General features: G+C 41.0%; 1 protein-coding gene across 1 annotated transcript in view; it reads right to left on the minus strand.

Annotated features, from left to right (window-relative positions):
• Positions 1-17,468, minus strand: part of SYCP2L (synaptonemal complex protein 2 like) — a 56,887-nt gene extending 39,419 nt beyond the window's left edge. Inside the window, exons 1-12 of the mRNA XM_074985460.1 lie at positions 17,460-17,468; positions 15,528-15,593; positions 14,340-14,477; positions 14,118-14,237; positions 11,851-11,955; positions 7,314-7,338; positions 6,390-6,475; positions 6,093-6,181; positions 5,736-5,770; positions 4,773-4,915; positions 1,730-1,782; positions 960-1,005 (exon numbers count right to left, since the gene is read on the minus strand). Of these exons, the coding sequence (XP_074841561.1) occupies positions 960-1,005; positions 1,730-1,782; positions 4,773-4,915; positions 5,736-5,770; positions 6,093-6,181; positions 6,390-6,475; positions 7,314-7,338; positions 11,851-11,955; positions 14,118-14,237; positions 14,340-14,477; positions 15,528-15,593; positions 17,460-17,468 (915 nt within the window). The remainder of the gene's footprint in view (positions 1-959; positions 1,006-1,729; positions 1,783-4,772; positions 4,916-5,735; positions 5,771-6,092; positions 6,182-6,389; positions 6,476-7,313; positions 7,339-11,850; positions 11,956-14,117; positions 14,238-14,339; positions 14,478-15,527; positions 15,594-17,459) is intronic.
• Positions 17,469-19,450: the final 1,982 nt, after the last annotated feature.

Genomic DNA, 19,450 nt, shown 5'->3' on the forward strand with positions numbered 1-19,450 from the left:
ACTAGAACACTTTAATATGCATAAGTTGATAAACACTGGTACCCCGAGAGGAAGCGTATCAGTATGGAGTGTACCTGAAGTCTTGAAAGCTCAAATATGGTAACTTTATCAAGTGTAGACACAGTTCCCAGGTTTAGTATGATAACCTTCTGAAGAGCACACTCCCATGTGCCTGTCGACAGAACTCAGGGAGCGTCTACAATCAGGCTGTGTTTACACTAGAAGCATCTGTCAACAGAAGGGGCTGGGTATACACTAGAGCGTTTTGTCAACAGAAGAGGCCTTCAGTTGACATACCTCACGGAGCATCTGCACACAGAAATCATTCTGTGGACAGAGTCTCGACGGAACTCTGCATTTGCCTTGACAGACTTATCCCTCAGAAATTTGAGGCCTAACACTCTGTTGACAGAGTTCTGTTGACAGGCATGCAGTGTAGACTCTTCTGTTGATGGAGAGGGCTTCCAGTTGCTGGGCAGCCCTGTTTGCAGAGTTGCCATTCTGCTTTCTGTCACCACAGGGCAGCGCAGTTTGGCAGCTCTCTGTCGACAGACCAAGTTGTGTATAGATGTAGATGCGATCTGCTGACAGAGGTTCTGTTGAGACTTTTCTCTGCATCGACGATAACTTCTGTTGACATATGCTTCTAGCGTAGTCATAGACCAACAGTTTAGCAAAGCAAGTATGTGCAGGAACACTCCCTTCACACACGTAAGATAAAGTAGAACTAAATATCTTTTACTCTAATAAGTTATTTTGTCCACTTTTATTAGCTGTAGTAATAGTGTAAGGAACAAAGAGTAGTCCTGGGGCACCTTAAAGACTAAAATTTATTTGGGCATTAGCTTTCCTGGACTACAGCCCACTTAGTCAGATGCATCTGACTCCTCGTTGTTTTGCTAAAACAGACTAATGTGGCTACCCCTCACACTTGTCACCAGCATATAAAAACCACGTACCGGCTCCATATCAGCAAAAGCAGACATACACGGAAGCGAATAAACTCTGTAAAAGAAGTGTATTTCAACATAGTAAATTGCTCTAGAACACAAGTCAGAATGGAAATTTAAAACAATCAAAAACCTCTTTATTTATAAACAGCAGTAAAGTAATACTAACAGGAGTACAGATGAATGAAAAAGCAGAGCAAACTATTCCGGTGCTATAGTTTATGGCTATCTAAATAGTGTAAGCAAAATCTTATAACAGAAGAATCAGTAGTTCAGTACATTGGTTGTTAACATGGGACTAAGAAAAAAGACTAGATTTAAAAGAAAAAACCTTATAGATGCCACTCTGCATTGACAGGAGGCTAAAAGAACCAAATAGGTTTTGCAATATGGGTAAGCTTTCATGAATCAATGCAACAGACCATACTTTTAAGTTATTCAGGGTCTCATACCTCCCTCATCACTGCAGTTTCTAAGAAATTTTCAGAAAGCGTTGTGACTAGCCTAACTTCATTAACTTCTTTCTGAGTGTTTTCAACATAAAAGAATAAATGAGTTCAAGTTTTTAGGCGGCAAAGTTTTCCTTCCCATCAGAATAAATGCAGATACCAGGGTCTGTAAAAGGGGTTTAATTAGACACTCGTTAGCATCCAAGCAGCAATTTACATATCCCTTAACTAAAGGCTTGCATTTTTCTTGCCAGTATTTGTAAGTTGCCAATCATTGTGACTAAACAACTGGTCAGGTACTATATTCAGTGTTCACAGCAGAGTACTTACCTTTTCTTATCCCCAAGTCTGTCATTTAGTTGATTGAGAAATTTTCTGCAGTCCTTCAAAACAAAGAACAGGTTGTTTAAAAAAAAAAAAAAAAAAAAAAAGAAAAAGAAAGATTACTTACTGTTTAGCTTGGTAAGCTACATATTTGTTGGACAAATTATAGTGTGGTAACGAAGACCACAGACAGGATCATTGGAGCTTCAGATGATTGAAACCCAGAGTAGTTAAAGCCAGTGTTTCTCAACCTTTTTTATAAAGTACCCCTTTAAAAAAAAATTATAAAATACCCCCAAACTTCTCTCATGCATGCCTGAGGGTAGGCATACCACTGGCTGAGAAACACGGTCCTAAGGCAGAGATCTGCAACCTGCAGTTCCAGAGCTGTGTATGGCTCTTTAAGGACTTTGTAGCTCCTGATGCTACGATTGCAAAGAAAAAAAAGCAAAAAAACCACACCACCCTTCTGGTTATCTTCAATAAATAATAAATGTCTAAAAGCCCTACAATGAACAACTCATTTAAAGAGCAAACAATATGCGATCTCGAAATGTTGGATAATTCCTCCTAGCGTCCTCGAGAGAGAGAGGAGGTTTGGCAGTGAAAGTCGGGAAGACAGTGGTACAAACGCATGCCTAAAGTGTGCAGAAACAGAATACGTAAAAGATTTGTGAATATCCTGCAGTAAATGTCCATCGCATTACAAATCACTGTGTGTGCACTGTTCTTAAAAGAGGGGTTACAAAAACTGTGACATCATTTATTAAGGACTCTTTCACATTCAAATGTATTGCAGGTCTTGAATTATTGAGTCTTTTGCCAAATTGAAAAAAAATGGCTCTTATTTCTATTTTGGTTGCCAACCCCTGTCCTGAGGTAATCTGAGGTCTTGTAACAAGTGCCATTCGACCTTTCCAGATAACTGTACCCTTTTCAGGAGTCAGATTTGTTCTACACACCAAGTTACACCTCACGTAAAAACTACTACTACTACTGAAAACATGATGACTTTCCACCATCTTGGCTGTGTCTACACGTGCACGCTACTTCGAAGTAGCGGCACTAACTTCGAAATAGCACCCGTCGCGGCTACACGCGTCGGGCGCTATTTCGAAGTTAACTTCGACGTTAGGCGGCGAGACATCGAAGTCGCTAACCTCATGAGGGGATCGGAATAGCGCCCTACTTCGACGTTCAACGTCAAAGTAGGGACCGTGTAGACAATCCGCGTCCCGCAACGTCGAAATTGTGGGGTCCTCCATGGCAGCCATCAGCTGGGGGGTTGAGAGATGCTGTCTCTCCAGCCCGTGCGGGGCTCTATGGTCACCGTGGGCAGCAGCCTTTAGCCCAGGGCTTCTGGCTGCTGCTGCTGCAGCGGGGGATTCATGCTGCATGCACAGGGTCTGCAACTCGTTGTCGGCTCTGTGGATCTTGCGCTGTTTAGTGCAAGTGTGTCTGGGAGAGGCCCTTTAAGGGAGCGGCTGGCTGTTGAGTCCGCCCTGTGACCCTGTCTGCAGCTGTGCCTGGCACCCTTATTTCGATGTGTGCTACTGTGGCGTGTAGACGTTCCCTCGCAGCGCCTATTTCGATGTGGTGCTGCGCAACGTCGATGTTGAACATCGACGTTGCCAGCCCTGGAGGACGTGTAGACGTTATTCATCGAAATAGCCTACTTCGATGTGGCGACATCGAAATAGGCTACTTCGATGTAGGCTTCACGTGTAGACGTAGCCCTTATGATCAAATAAATTAATTGGAATAGAAACATGGTACTTCCATTTCAGCATAAGGCACGTGAAGGAGTAAAAAGTCAGTGTCTGAATGCACTTTTAAATTGTGCTGACTTCACTAGTGTTTTATGTAGCTTGTTGTACAACTAGGCAAGTATTTAGATAGGTTGCTGCACCCCCGGAAGACCTCAGTGTACCCCCAAGTGTGCAAGTACCCTGGTTGAAGTTCACATAGGAACCACACAAATCAGAACAGAAACACTTGACAGAAGGGGAACAAGTCAAAAGGGAGAGAACTTAGTTTAATATCGCAGGTCCAACTAATATATATTGAGGATTAGTCTAGTTTCCATTGAAGACCATCAGAGTTGGATCTGACCTCATTATAGAAAAAACACTCTACCCAAATTAGATGTACCAGTATCACATTAGGTTTCTGATCCGTTTTCTTGTACTGTTATCACTAAGCTGCTTCTTACATAAAAGCAGCTCCCCACGGTTATTTATACTCATGTTCTATTTGAGCAATTTTGTTTGAAGAAATAGATGTCACTTATGTTTCTGGCATATAAGGACATCACTGAATTGAGGGCATATTACATGCCTAGGTAGAGTGTTCTTGAATGCTCTTCTCCTCTTTCTGTTGTCACTGCCTTTAGTACATTCACTTTCTAGTACTGAGAAAGGGCATTTTAGCTCTGATATAAGGCTTTGAGGATGAATAAATTGGGCTACTCTGGAATGATATAATACATGTGGAGAAGTCTTAATTACAAGAAAACAAAAGGAGGGGTTTGATGTAAGATGATATGTTTGGCTGTAGGCTTGAGAAGACATGTAATAGCAGATGCGATTCAAATGGCTTCAGTCATTAGACATTATGCACAGTGAATCACGTCTTACCCATAATAGGACTACTTAAGAAGTAGGTTGGGAGAATCTGGTTCTAAATCAGTGTAACTTTGCTGTGTAGTTAGTCTGGTCTTAAGAAGGATAAGACAAGGCACAACACACCCCACTTGTTCTTTTGACCTCTATTCCAACTGGTTCGTTCTATTTTGTATTTAATATTTTAAGCAAAATTATTATGTTTTTTTTTCAAAAAGCTAACACTATAAAACATTCCTCTCGCATCTCTCTGCTTACTGAAAAATACCTTCTGTTAACATAGCAGGTGATGATATAATTCAACCGGTTACTCACAAGGACATTAGAACATCTCTTCAACACTGTCAGGAATTTTATACAATAAGCCCAGATGAAACTAACCCTTGTATATAACTGCCAGGTTTTGTTTTCAAAATAAGAGCCCTTACCGTCTCAAACTCTCTATCTTTTATCTCTTTGAAAGCTTCAGCGAGATACTCATCTTCAAACCATTTGTGAACAAGGTCATCCCTCCATTTTTTTGTTATCAGTCTACAAAGTGCTTCCGAAAGAGCAACCTGAAGGTCATAATCTACATATGATAAATACAAGAATAAAAACATCCCTCAAAAAAAGAGAAAGTTAATAAGATTCTTTAACTAATATCAGCCCATTGTCCTAAATTTTATCCTAACAAGCTAGTAATTTGATTCAGGGATGACAAAAGCCTAACCGTCATGCAAAAATTTCGCAAACTATTTTGAGACTTTATGAGACTACATTTCTTCACTACTTTACTTCATTTAATTCATCCAGTTACTGAGCACCATTAACTCTCTTGTCCATGAGTATCTGGAGACACTCTCCGAAGTAAAAGGAAAGAAAACATCACCTGCAGGAATTCTCTATGGCTGTTATTTCACCTGCCAAATACAGATTCCTCAAAATGCTCTTACTATAAAGAGAGTCTCTGCGATATTTAGATTAACTTGATAAAAGCTAGATACTGTACTGGGCACAAGAGAAGAAATTTGAAAGTTTTATTTTTAAAAGGTTAACTGGTAAATACATTCTTCAACTACTTACCAGGCAAGCAGAACAAAATAAAACCATCTGAAGCTGATCTCCTACGCATTCAGTTTCCACTGAATGTAAGTTTTTAGTCTTTACCACAGTATAAGTATTCCTACTTTTTAATTACTTGCATGTTTTTAAGTTTGTATAAATAGCTTTTCGGTGCAAGATTCTAGTTACCTAAAATGCACTTTGTCTTCACTTTTAATCTGCCTCAACAATCATGTTCAAAAAGTTAAAAAATAAAATATGAATTATAATAAAGTACCAATTCATTAACAGGAGTTCAGGGGAAAAAGAATTTTAATTCATGAAAATAATAGCTAATAGTGTCTTACCACCAACCTCCAGAATTGTTTTTGAAAGATCTTTCCTGAAACAACATAAATCAATTAATATTTTTCCTTCCATTTTAATCAATTAAAGCCACATGGACAGTAAATATATATATACACACACAGACACACACTTTTCTTTAAAAATGAATAAAAGTACAGCCACTAACTAAATGCTCCTGAGTAAAATAAAATGAAAAGCTTTCAACTTCTATCCCTGCTTTTACAATCCATCAGCTCCTCGCTGACTGTGTTCTTTCTAAAGATTATAGCCCCAGATTGTTGAAAAGCAAGTTACACCACATAACTAAACACTATTCTTTCTACAACAAATGTACCAGTTGCTTTATGAATACTTACGTTAGCGAGCACATCTCTTCAGACATCGGAAATTTTCTTCTCTCCTCCCGTGGTACACTGTCCAGCATAGAGTTCAGAGTCCTCAACGCCTGTTTTGCAGCGTTGGTTGGTTGATTTTTTGGGGGGAGCCAGGGGAGAGATGGAGGTGTTTTATTAGGGAGAGGTTGGAAGGAGGAGAAAAGGGGAAGACAGTGGAAAGAGACAGCAAGGAAAAGAGGAAGAAATGATCTATTAATCTATTTTTCTTGACTGCGTTTTTCACACATTTCATAGTTTGTATCCTCACTTAAGTCTCACCTCCTGCCGAAGGGCACAGCCAATATCTGTTTCGGTCACTAGGTGTCCTAAGTCAGGTAAAAATGAATCCAGCAACTGCTTCTTTCCTAGGAGAATATTTAAAATGTTGTCTGGCTCAAATCTTGTCTACACAAAGAATTGTGCTATTTTAAACTATGCCAGTATAGTTGAAATAGTACATGCCCCTAGTGTGAATGTGGTCATACTAGAATAAAAGGTGATTCTACCACAGGGCAGAAGTAGTAAGTTATTCCGATATAAGTCACCTTTATATACCTGTAATTCATCCATACTAGAGATACTATTCCAATTTAAAGTATGTCAATAGAAATGTCACACCTCTACCAAAAACTGTTAAATTGGTTCAAAAAATGTGTACACTACCCTATCAGACCAGCACAATCTGAATCATACGGTGTCTCATCTGCTTCAAAAATAGCAGGCTATAACAGCAGTAAACAACTTCTCTCATATTCCACGGAGGTGCTCATGTATATCATTCTGTTTTGCAATTCTTATCAACATAGATGGTTTCTAGTTTCTACACTCAAACTTTTTTAATAGAACTTGTGCCCAGTTTCAGTGGAAAATAATTTTATATATTCTTGAGGGGAGCAGGGAGACAACTTTGGGGTTTGACTATAAACTCCATTTCAACAGTATCATTTACCTTGGAACAAGCTAAACACTGAAACAATCTGAAACAAAACATTTCATCTTAGTTCTGGCACTAGGAAGGCTATATATTCTTGGTATATATCAATAGTTACAAAAAGGATTTAATATAGTTAAATGCATGCTACAATAAAACTACCTATAAACAGTTATGCATATAGCTTACTCATGTCAGATCTATTTTCCCTCATTTTTAAAAATTATACAGGTAACATGCATAGATTAAAGGTATTTGGGAGAATCACTGACCTTCACTATTGCATTTGCAAATGACCTGATGAAAAAAGAAAGGGGAATCTAGATTAATTGGTATATACCACAATAGCAGTTCACTTTACTTAAAATTTGTGTTTATGCAGCCCCTACCATCTCACTCATCCCCCATTGCCCTCTGTGAGGCACTCGTATTTATACACTTTAATAGGGTATAATTTCAATTTTACATCCAGGTGTTGCTGCTATTTTAGTTAAAATTGTCCAGTAACAGTTATAAATTGAAATTTGCACAAGCTCTTTAGGTCAGTCTCATGAATTTCAATGCCTAATGTCTAATTCCCTTGAACATGGTTCCTTTAAAAACCCAACGCCTTGTGGAAAAGTGTCATTTTTTCATCTATTTGTAAGCATAGTATATTGAAACTTGCAGTAGGATGATGTGTATGTATGGTACAGTGCTAAAAGTCATAACAAAACATTGTCATCAGAAGACTACATGAAGTTCTGAGGAAAAATTTAGTAATGTTAGAAAGTCAAAATGATCTTGTTTGTGGTGGGAAGTGAAGGCTTCTATTAAAAATAATATGTAGCAAATGGAAACAGGACTAAACAGATGAGAATTGAGAGAAAAGAGAAGTTGGGAATTACAGAAAATTGATCAGGGAACCCAAAGGACAATGAGAAATCTATGGCCAACAGAGTTAGTGATAATACAGAGTTTTTAAACTGTATTAGGAACAAACAGAAGCAGGACCATGATATTGGTTCTTTGCTAGCTTGAAATGGTAGAATTATCAATAATAATACACAAAAGGATAAGTGTTGTTCTGTATGGGGAGAACTTAGGTATAATCATACCACATATGATGATGGCAACACTCTCTCCATTTCACTAGTAACTCTGGAGAATATGAAACAAACTACTGAAAACAGACTTCTTTAATCAGCAAAGCCAGATAACTTGCATCCAAGTTAAAAGCTGGCTGAGCAGCTCACTTCATCACTAATGTTGAATATCCATAATTCTTAGAGCATTGGGGAAATTCTAGAAAACTGGAACAATCCAATATTCTGCCTTTTTTCAAAAGGGTAAATAGGATGACCTGAAAAATTATATGCCTGTGAGGCTGGGCAAGACAATGGACTAGGTGATTGACAACTCAAAAATGTTCAAACAATAATGTAATTAATGCTAATCAACATGGAGTCTTAAAGAATAAGACGTCAGACTAGCTTCATATCCTTTTTAAATGAGATTATATGCTTGCTTGATGAGGGCAACAGTGTTGATGTAACATATGTAAAACTTATAAGGCACTGAACTTGGTACCACGTGATATTCTGATTAAAAATTAGGATGATATAAAATTAACACAGCACACTTGAAATGAATTAAAAGCTGTGTAACAACTGTCTCAAAATATAACTGCAAACAGGGTGCCATCACTGAACAAGTGCATATCCAGTAAGATCCCAGAGCAATCACTTCTTGGCCCTGCAGTTTTTAATATTTCTTCGATGCCCGCAGGGGGGATCACTTATGGACATGCAAGTGATCCAAAAAAACAGAGCAAGGGTAAGTAATGAAAAGGATGTGTTACTGAATCAGGGTGATCTTGATCACTTGGTAAACTGGGTGGAAGCAAACAATGCACATTTTAATATAGCCAAATACAAATATACATAGCAAGAGCAAAGAACTGAGCCTATCCTTACAGAAGGGCCGACTGTCCTAGAAAGCAGTGACTCTGAAGAACTGGAGGGGAGGCATGTAAGATAATCCGCTGAACATGAAGTCCCAGGGCGATTGTGTGGCCGAAAGAGCTGATGTGATCCTGAGATGCAAAAATAGGGGACCCCTGAGGAGTAGTAAAGTTTAGCATATCTCTTTATTTAGCACTGGAGGTAGTCTGTAGCCCACAATTCAAGAAAGATAATGACAAACTGGAAAGGATTCCAAGAATAAACTGTGAGAACGATTAAAAGATTAGAAAACATGGTTCATAGAGCAAGTCTCCACCGCAACAGAATACCTGCAGTTGGCCCACGTCAGCTGATTTGGGCTCCTGGAGCTCAGACTGAGGGGCTTGACAACTGCAGTATAAAGTATTTGGCTTTGAGCACCCAGGCTTCAGTCCACCCCCAAACACCTACAATTTTATAACCTCACTGAATGAGCCCCAGGAATCTGAATCTGCCCATACGGGCCAGCCTTGGGCACTCTTCTGAAGCATAGGCCTATCTCTAGGGATTAGACTCAGGGAGGTCTTCTATTTAGTCTATTAAAGAGATGGTTGAGGAGTGACTTGACTACAGCCTATAGGTAATTACATATGGAAACATATTTAAGAATTGGCTCTAGAATCTAGCATAGAAAGATATACCATAATCCAATAGCTGGAAGTTGAAGCTAGATAAACTGAAACTGGAAGTAAGGCGTACATGTTTAATGCAGAGTAATTAACGATTGGAACAATTCACCCAGGGTCATAGCAGTTTGTCCATCACTAAAAAGTTTTAAAATCAACATTTTTTTTTTACACTAAAAGATATGCTTGAGAATTATCTTCGGGAAGTTCTATGGTCTGTATTATAACAGTGGTCAGACTGGAACACAATAGGCCTTTCTGAACACAAATGAACTAACACAAAAAAGAACCGACCTAAAAATGAGGATAGGAAGCAAAACAAACCAGATGATAATGCAATTATATATTTTCATTTTTAATATATATTTAGTGCCTGTCTGCCCCATCTATGCATGAATTATGGATACAATACCACTGCTGGGTTTATTAGTGGCTAGAAATCAACTTAGCTTTGCCAGATTGTCTTTTATAATGTCTTGATTATAGAAACACTTCAGTAAGGATCGCCTGCTATTAGTAATTGTTCATTTACTGTATTCAAAACAGGTTTTGATATGAAGATTTCACTGTGCAGCTCAGCTCATGCACAACAAAATAGCATTGGGCAGTTTCTGTATATACATGTATTGCAAAATAGCTTGTACAATTCCTTTCCAAGTCTCAACAACAAGACGAAACATTATTTTTCTGGCGAGTCAAGAACCTTAGCACTACAAAGGTTAATCATAAATCATATCTGCAAATGAAAAAAAGGAAGCTAGACTGGAGTGCAGATTGACATTTCTAACCAGAGCTTATTCTGATACTTCAGAATTATTGTCCTAAATTGGGGATGAAAAGTAATTTTTTCTGTGCATAATGGGTTTCTATTCAATAATGCTGAATAATTTTGTTTAGGCTTAATTCAAAATTAATTTAGGTAGCTCTCAATGGCCAAACTACATCTTCTGTTATCCACTGTGGCCCTGGGACTCCCTTTCTATGCACTGACAAAGAAAAGTGGAGATCATGGTGCACCACTGAGAAAGACTGGGGCATGAATCATCTTCACTACCATTTTCACGAGGCACTGCAACAGGTGAGGGAAACAGATGAAATATGTTTCATTCTGGCTTGGGTCAACATTTCAGTTGTGTGACTAACAAACTTTTCAGTTTGGATCAGCCCAATATTAAGTATTTTCTTCCGGTTTCTGGGAGAGGAGCGGTACAAAAGCTTCAGCCATTATCAAAATTTTCTAGTGGATTTTTTTTCTGTTTCACAGGATCTACATTTTCCTTAAAAAACCGTCACTGACAGAAAATTCCCAGACATCAAATATGTTTAAAGGGATCAACACATGAACACTTAACTTGCTATGGAAGCATTAGGCAGTTTCGTGTCCTGACAGGCAACCTCTCTGTTCATAAAATAGAGCACTAACATACGCTAAAATCCAAATTAGCCATAGCCGCCCAGCTCCAATGTGTCTTTTTTTAATTGGAAACTTTAAGAGATTCCTCCATGACTTCCTAAGAGCACACGAGACACTCATACTCAACTAAAACCTTTCAAATTGCACTTACCCATTGGGAATGTCTCAAAATTTAGGCACATTCATGAGGAGCCCTCAAGAAACAGGCATAAAACTGCTATGCAAGTTCTATATTCATGTGTTTTTCTGCTTGTTTTGTGAGCTACAACAGTCTTTTAACTCAAGTTTTACCAAAGCTTAGAAACTAAACAAAAGAAGGTCAGAAGTTTCCTTAGAAATATCTTATATCCATATTTTTTAAAGAAAAAATCTTTGCTCATTTTGTTGAAAGAAAAGGCAAATTTTTATGTTTCTTTTCTGCGATGGTGGTGCTCTGAAAAAAATAAACTGTCTATATAGTATATTGTTACAGGATCCATTTCAAAGCAAGTTTCTTGTAGGTCTTACTTTTCGCCACTGTCTACTCCCAACTGTACTAATGCAAACAGTACACATTTGAGCAACATATCCTGGTCTCAAATCATACCCTTCTACACAGTGCCTGCATTACGGAGTTACGCTGATACAAATAGATCAGTGACTGAGACTCAAATTTCTTTGCGCAGTTCTGCAATATTTGATGGATTTGGGAGCCAGAATAACTTGCATTGTTGCAACAGAAGATCATTAGCACATGGTTGGCTTTTCATAGCAGAAGACAAACCGATTTTTGAATGCATGTACTTACCAACGCAGAGTCAAAAAAATCTTCAACAAGCCTCAGCAGAGATTTATTCTGTGCTGGCTCTATGAGGATCAGAAATTCTCTTGCTCTTTCAAACCAAGAAACCATGTAAAAGTTAAAATAATTAATAAACGAGGGAAAGCTAACAAAACTTTAGTTGAATGTATTTTCACCTCAAGTTATGCATCAATGGCTACATGCATTACCCAAACACACAAGATTACTCGATCACTGAGATTAGCAGCACCACACGTAAAGGTGACTTGAAAGAGAAATTAGTCAAATCCCATCCCTTTTGCAGTACTTTGTGAAAATACCTGCATCAGCACCCACCAGCACTGATTAGGGGAAAAAAAAAAACACAACATTGAGCAACAGCTTCTTGTTTCAGCAGCTCACCTTCTGTCTTCCTTCCTTTATGGTCCCATGACACCTACATCCCCATTGCATCTGTCCCCTGCTCCAGCATACATAATGCTAGTGACATTGTTTCTACTGGAGAACTTACAGAGAAAGCCAATTTTTGTTTCCTACTTACAGTATTTCAATGTCTGTATTTTATAAAGAAATATTGTTAAACCTTGTAATACCTAAATGACACCTCTCAGAGCAGGACTACACCTAGGGAGAAAGTTGACTGAATATACTGAATTCCAGCTACGTGTACAGCTATGTGTACCTTAAACCGAATTCCTGCAGCATCCCCACAGCAGTAGATTGATGGGAGAAATTCTACTGTTGACTTTCCTGGGGGCAGGTCTACACTACAGGGGAAGGTCAAATTAAGATACACAATTTCAGCTATGTTGATTACATAGCTAAAGTCAATGTACATTAATTCAGGCTTCTGTGCTGTCTCCACTAAGGGAGGTTGACCAAAACCTGGGCTACAATCAACTTCCCTTACTCCCAACCAGTGGGCAGGAGTACCATGGTTGACAGAGGTGCCCTGTAAATTCAATTTAGCACATCTATGCTAGGCATGCTAAATCAAACTCCAGGAGATCAACCGCAGCAGGGTCCATCTCTTCTGTAGTGTAGCTATACCCTTACTCCTTGTGACCCCTTTGAATACCAAGGTTGCCATAAAAGCTAAACTGACCACTTGTTGCACTTCCCTACATGGCCCACTAAATCAACCTCCAGGAGCATGATTTACAGATCTTCCATCTCCTCTCCAGTTAAGCACAGACAAACCCTCAGTCCTACAGAGGTTACAGGCAGATCTATGCTTCTGAAGAGGTTTGGTAGTAGATGTTTGTAATGGCTTAGCAGAAGCCAGTTGAGCAGCCTGCCACTGTGTGTTGCATATCACAGGACCTAAAAGGAATCTCGCAAGGAGAGAAACCATTTCAGCTCCCATGCAGACTGTCTCTTGTAAATGGCTAAGGGCGAATATTCTGTGCATGCTGCATAAAAGGGATCTCATATCGCTAGTTCTACTCGCAGGTGCTTTTTCAGTAGTGGTATCCATGGAAAGCAGAATAATATGATGATGGCATTAGAAGACAGCCTACCTGTAGACACTCTCCTGGCCCAGCATTATAATCTCATTCCTGCAGTCGTATTCTCATTAATGCAAGTACAGTACATGCTTTATTATCTGGCATCCACAAGGAACAAGGGATGTCCAAAACTAAAATGTGCTGGTTATTCAAGCTTGTTGCTCTGCTGGCCCTGGTGGGGCAGCTGGCCCTGCAGCTACTGGTCCTAGCCAGGTGTGATGATTAACCAAGTGGCAGATAACATGGTTTTTACTATGTAATGAAATCAACACTGCCTGCCAATCATAGGGTTGAAAGAATTTGTTTATAGAACTCTTCACACAAAATGACATGGCAGAAAATCCTGACTTCATGATGACTGACTGTTTTTGGTGTACCACTTAAATAAATAACTTCTAAATATATTTTATTTCATGGACTGGATTAATGTCATGTTTCAACTCACCCTTTCCTTCCATGGTTTATAGTTTTTTTTCAAAATAAAAATTGCTATGTGCAGTTACTACATTAGATAAAGTTATTGGTTTGTATTCTCAGCAATACAAAACAATATAACATTTAACTGAAATTGAACAAAAAGTAATTTTAGAAGTCCACTCAGTCTGGTCACTTAGTTCATTCCATCCACTGAAAGGAACAGTAGGATTTGATTTCAAAACAGCTAAGAAGTCACACCCTAATGTTTTTCTCTTAAAAAAAAAAAAATCACACTTTGAACAAATCTGTCATCTGATTAGAGGACTAAAATGTGAATATTATACTTATCTTTGGTATCAGCCCTTGCTGAATAAGCAAGCTCGCTCCTTCTTGAGGATCATTTTTAATGTAGATCTGAATGCATTTCAGCAACAAGGAAACATTTTGGAATTCATTCTTGTCCAACTCCTATAAAACATTTTTAGCCATGTTTTCACTAACATAATTGTCTAAGATAGCAATTATTTAAATTGAGTCTTAAAATGATACCCCATAAAGTATGCTACTTGCCTTTTTCAGCACTTTATCAAGTTGGTTAAACAACTGTTTGCTATATTTTTGAGGCTGGTAAATTTCTTTTTCTTCAAACAGTTCCTTTATTTTCTCAAATCCCTTTCCTTTAAATGCATCGGTTATGAGTGATTCGAGCTGGGGAAAAACATGAAGAATGATCACTTTGAAAGTAATTTTTATTTCTTGGAAAAAATGTGATTTATTTTTTCATAAATACAGCATATATTAATAGGAACTTTCAATAAGAATTAGAGCATTATATTTTTAACTCATATATGATTTCCTGTTGTATTTGTGGGAGTGAGAAAACAGCCTATATTTACAAAAGCAAATAGTGATTTGGTGTGTTTCAATTTTTGAGCCATCGAATTCAGACACCTTCAAAGGGCCTGATCTTCAGATAATGGGTATGCCTAATTCCTCCAGCTCAGCCATTTCATAGCTCTTCTCCTTTCCGGAGCTCACTTTATTACTTTCCATTCTCTTACCAAAAGAGGAAGTTGATAGTTACTTACGTTATTCATAAATATGGCTAGAAGATACAGATATAAATAATAACTGTTGTTGCCTCCATTAAAGAATTTACTTTTTCAAAAAACATTGTTTATATGTACATTGTCCATTTGCATACTGTATATCCGCTTTTATGCTGATGATTTCAGCCCTGATCCTGACTCAGAGGTCTCATCCAAACATATTTGAACCAGTGTTCCCTGTAAGTTGACGACCTGGATGGCCACCTAGGAGAGATTCTGGTGGTGCCCAGCAGAGAGCCCCCAGCCATCCACAGCAGGCAGCTTGTGTATCTGTTGGTCGTGTGCATCTGCACATGCTTTGTGCCCATAAAATTTATTCTGGCCAGGGACAGAAAAAGTAGAGGGAACAACTAATGTGAACCCAACAGAGACCCAACCAAGCACATAAGAGGGACTCACTAACACAGATCCAACTGCACTCTTAGGGCTTAGGATTGGCTTATACCATATTAGCCCTCCCACCAAATATTTTCCTGCATGTACTAATTAAAAGAAATTGAATGTATGTCTCTATGTATTCACTTTGTTGGTCACATTAAATTAGAAATTTCAGAGTATGTTGAAAATTGGTGTATATAAAGACCACATCAATAATGGCTGTTCAAAAGAAGGTGAAACAGTTTGGAGTGGGTTATTAAAAAGTATTTACATAATATTCTGTTCTGGATGACATGCTTTCCTTTATCTCACTGCTCTGTTCTTGATTTTCTTCATCCTTTAAATGAACAGGAAAATGGAAAAAAGGTACTCATTGCAGCTCGAAAAGTGAAAAAAAAAATGTAGTTTGTCATTAAAAGCTTTTTGATCAGCTATTTTAACTTGCATATTTTAAGGCACTATTGCAAAATTTCTCCCTAACCTTTCAAACACCCATTGCTTAAAAGTAATAACTAATCACTGAAACAAAATTATACATATGGCAATCCAGGTTCTCTCTCTCAAAGGTCATTCTGCAAAAGTGCAGTTTTATAATCAACAATCCAAATGCAAGTATTCCCTCCCCAGTCCCATCATGAAAGTTTCCACCACTAGGGAGAAAAGCTACCATAGCTGGAACAGTAACATTCCACCAAACAAAGGCAACCAATGTACATGGAAGAAAAGTCTTGATGCTTTTTTACAGAATCAACCGAAGTTTTATAGTTCCCATTTCCCAAGTAGTAGTAAACTTTCATTTACACAATGAATCTATATTTAATTTTGCTCTCAAAGCTACAGATACCTTAATTTAAAAATGAAAGCCAGAAGTGAACCTTCCATAGAAGATACCTTGTTTCTGGGATATATGGTTAAATTAATCCACTGGGTTAATTCTTAACAGCATTCAAGAAACTGTATAGTCATAATGACATTCTAATGCCAGTCCTCCTTTTGGTGGCTCCATTCATCATAGGAAAAAACATGTTCCACAAAGGGATCACTCTTACAGTACAGTAATCCCAGTATTGTAGTACACAGCCATGCTATGTACATAGATATTGTTTACTTCCAGTGCCTGTTACAAATATTGTCCACCTCTAAAAAAAATTTAATACCTGAGTCACACTAACATTTAACAGATCCCTCTTTGAATAAGTGGTTTCCTTAATAAAACATTATGATGTTATTTTTAAAAAGCCTGATTGATGTACATAGAGGGGATGAAAGAAAATGAAAAACAAGGGAGAAATGAGGAAGAGCTCTGAGCTCTAGAATTTGTTTCCCTGATTTTTTGGAAAAAGCCAGTGGCTTTTGGCTTTGCATCCCAACAAAGCCTAGAGGAACTACATTGAGGGACAGAAGTGACAGACTTTTGTATTAAATTAAAAACTTTGGTTCTGACACCATGACTTCCTCAGCATGCTTTTGCTTGTTTAACCAGAGAGATCTTTGTGGTAAGGGCGTCTGATGAGTAACAGATGGTAAATCAACAACCTTTCAACTCCACCCAAGAGAGCCAGGGGACAAAGTTGAGCAGGACGCAGCAGGCTTTCAGGGAACCTTGTGTGTCAAAGAGGTAGCCAAATTAGTCTGTATCCTCAAAAACAACCAGAAGTCCTGTGACTAACCTTATAGACTAACTTTGTTTGCATTGGGATAGGGGGAGGAGAAAAGAAAAGTGTGATTTGCTAAGGATGAAGAGCAGAGACCACCTCTTCAGACCATGCCACAGTGGGTAGGTACCAAGAGCTGGAGGCAGCAGGCAGTTTGCAAAGCTATTTCTAAGCCTGTCAGAGACCTAGCTTTAGGAAGTTTAAGGTTGCCTAACCCTGAGTTTTTAATGTGGATGAGCCCCCACTTGAGTAGTGAGCTGGGCAGGCCCAGAGCTTCTTTCTCAGGCCAAGGGCAACAGAGAGCGTGGGAAAGGAAGAGAGATAGCCAACCTTCCAGAGTAGAAGACTAATCCCCTTTGCATCAGAGGGAAGGAGATTTGCGGAAGAAGTAAGAATCCCCCTTACCTGTCACTGGGGGGGGGGGAATAAAGGGGTGGGAGGACAGTTGGCCTGGCCCCATGACTCAGCTAGAGAGCTGGGCCCCGAACAGCTGATCTATGGGGCAGGGCAGGTGCATTCCCCAGTCTGGGCTCCCAGCGCCCACTCACCTTCAACATGGTGCAAATCCCCGGGACAGGACAGACGGGGCCGCGAGCGCGCCAGCTGCAGCCTTAATGAGGCTCGGCAGCCCGCGACCTGTCCAGGTGCAGCTGGTTAGGGAGCCCTGGGAGCCGCCCGCCTGGCTGCAGGGGAGCGCTGGGCTTGGGCCAGGGACCCGTGGGGAGAAAGGGGAGCCCAGAGGGAGAGCGCCGCGGGTGACATGTCTCCAGCCTCACCAGCGGGCAGGGCGCTTTCCGCACCGAGCCTATGGAGCCGGCCTCGGCCGCAGGGCGCTGACCCCGGGGAGCTCTCGGGGGTTGGGGGGCGGGGGATCTGCATGGCAGGGACCTTGCAGCCGCGGGCGGAGACGACCTCGCGGTGCAGTGCGCTTCCGCGGGGCCGGAAGGGACTAGCATGAGCTGTGGGTTATCCCCGCCTGTCCCGCTAGGGGGCGTGATTTGGAAGCGGCGTTCGTCCGCGGGGGGCGGGACGTTGCACGAGGCGAGCGAAGCTTTGCAACCCTGCTGTGCGGGGGCGGCATTGTCACGAGATTTGCGCACGAGAGAGAGGGGCAGCTGGGCAGACCCCGGGCGTTCCATTGAAACCTAGCTCAGCCACCCACAGCAAGGGTCCCTGCCTTCCCCGGCGCCGCCCACGAGCAAGGATGGGTCCCCGCCCGCGGGAAGCTTGAAGCGGAGCCTCAGGGATTTGTAACTAAAAACTACTGGCCAGACCCAGGGGATCCTTCTCAAGATCAGGGCCTCAGGCTTGAAAACCCTTTAAGCCCTTGCCTGGCTTTATTCAGATGGGCCCCACTGAAGTCAACCTGGGCAGGGGCTCGGTGACTTGCAGGGTTAGCCTTTAGCCGACCGGGAAGGAAAAGGCTGAAAGTGACTAGGCCGGAAGTAAACTGAGGAGGAGGAGAATTTTGGGTTTGATTTTGTGAGGTTTTTGCTCTTCTTTCCGGTTGAGCAGCCTGAGGGGTCCCTTGTACTAGCTATGTGGTTAGAGCAGTGGCCTGCTAAAGTGTAGGGTTGGGCGCTCAACCCTTGAGGGGGGCCCACTTAGGGGTCTGGGACAAGCAGATTTAAAACAAATGTAGGGCCGGTGCTCGGCTGTGCTGTGAGGGCAGGGGACTGGGCTGGATGACCTTCAGAGGTCCCTTCCAGCTCCATGGGATGGGTATGCAGATTTCCGAGCGGATTGTGCCCTACGAAGCGGGGAAGGAATAACACGCGTGAGAGCGCTGGGTGGTAGCGGTAAACTAGTGAGGACGCTGGTTTTCGTTAGTAAAATCCATACGCAGCGGACCTGCGGATACGCGGATGCGGGGGCTCAAAGCGGTGTTAAATAAGAGCTGCCCACTTCCGCAGGCGGCGGTGTTGTGCATCCCCTGTGCCCGGGTGTAACTGATCCCGCGAGCACCAGGCAGGGCGAACCTCGATTCCACTTGCCCTCGCTACGTTTTGCCCTACCGTCCCACCGCCTTTTCCCTGGCACGTCTGGGCTCCAGCCGGAGTTTGGCTGGAATTACTGCTCCTTCAAGGGGGTGACCGTGTCAGGGGAGCTACCTGCCGTGCAAGTGGAACCAAATGGACAGAAACTAACGATCCACAGGCCGACCCTCTCCCACTCCCCTCCGCCGCCAAACAAACCAGCCAGGGCTTGAGCCCCGCTGGATCCTGGGCAGCTGCTGTAGAGTCTGGTCGCCCTTACACGCCGTCCACCAGGGCAGGGATCGCAGAGCGCAAAGGGCTCAGGAGAGTAAAGGTGGGCTCAGGCAGCCATCACTTTTCTGTAGGCTCCTTGAGGCAGCAGACCTCAGCTTGCTCTCCTCCGAGAGAGCTTTTCCTGATGCCAAAACCGCCCGCAGTAGAGGCGGGAGCTCTCCGGTCAGTCACTTTCTCAACCGGCAACATCCATAATCTGGCATGAGTTATTGTAGTTAGCGCTTTGACCACTTCTCATGGGTGTGGCCAAGTTTCCCGTGGTCCCATAA

Source organism: Carettochelys insculpta, chromosome 2 (assembly GCF_033958435.1).
Source record: "Carettochelys insculpta isolate YL-2023 chromosome 2, ASM3395843v1, whole genome shotgun sequence".
Taxonomy (NCBI): domain Eukaryota; kingdom Metazoa; phylum Chordata; order Testudines; family Carettochelyidae; genus Carettochelys; species Carettochelys insculpta.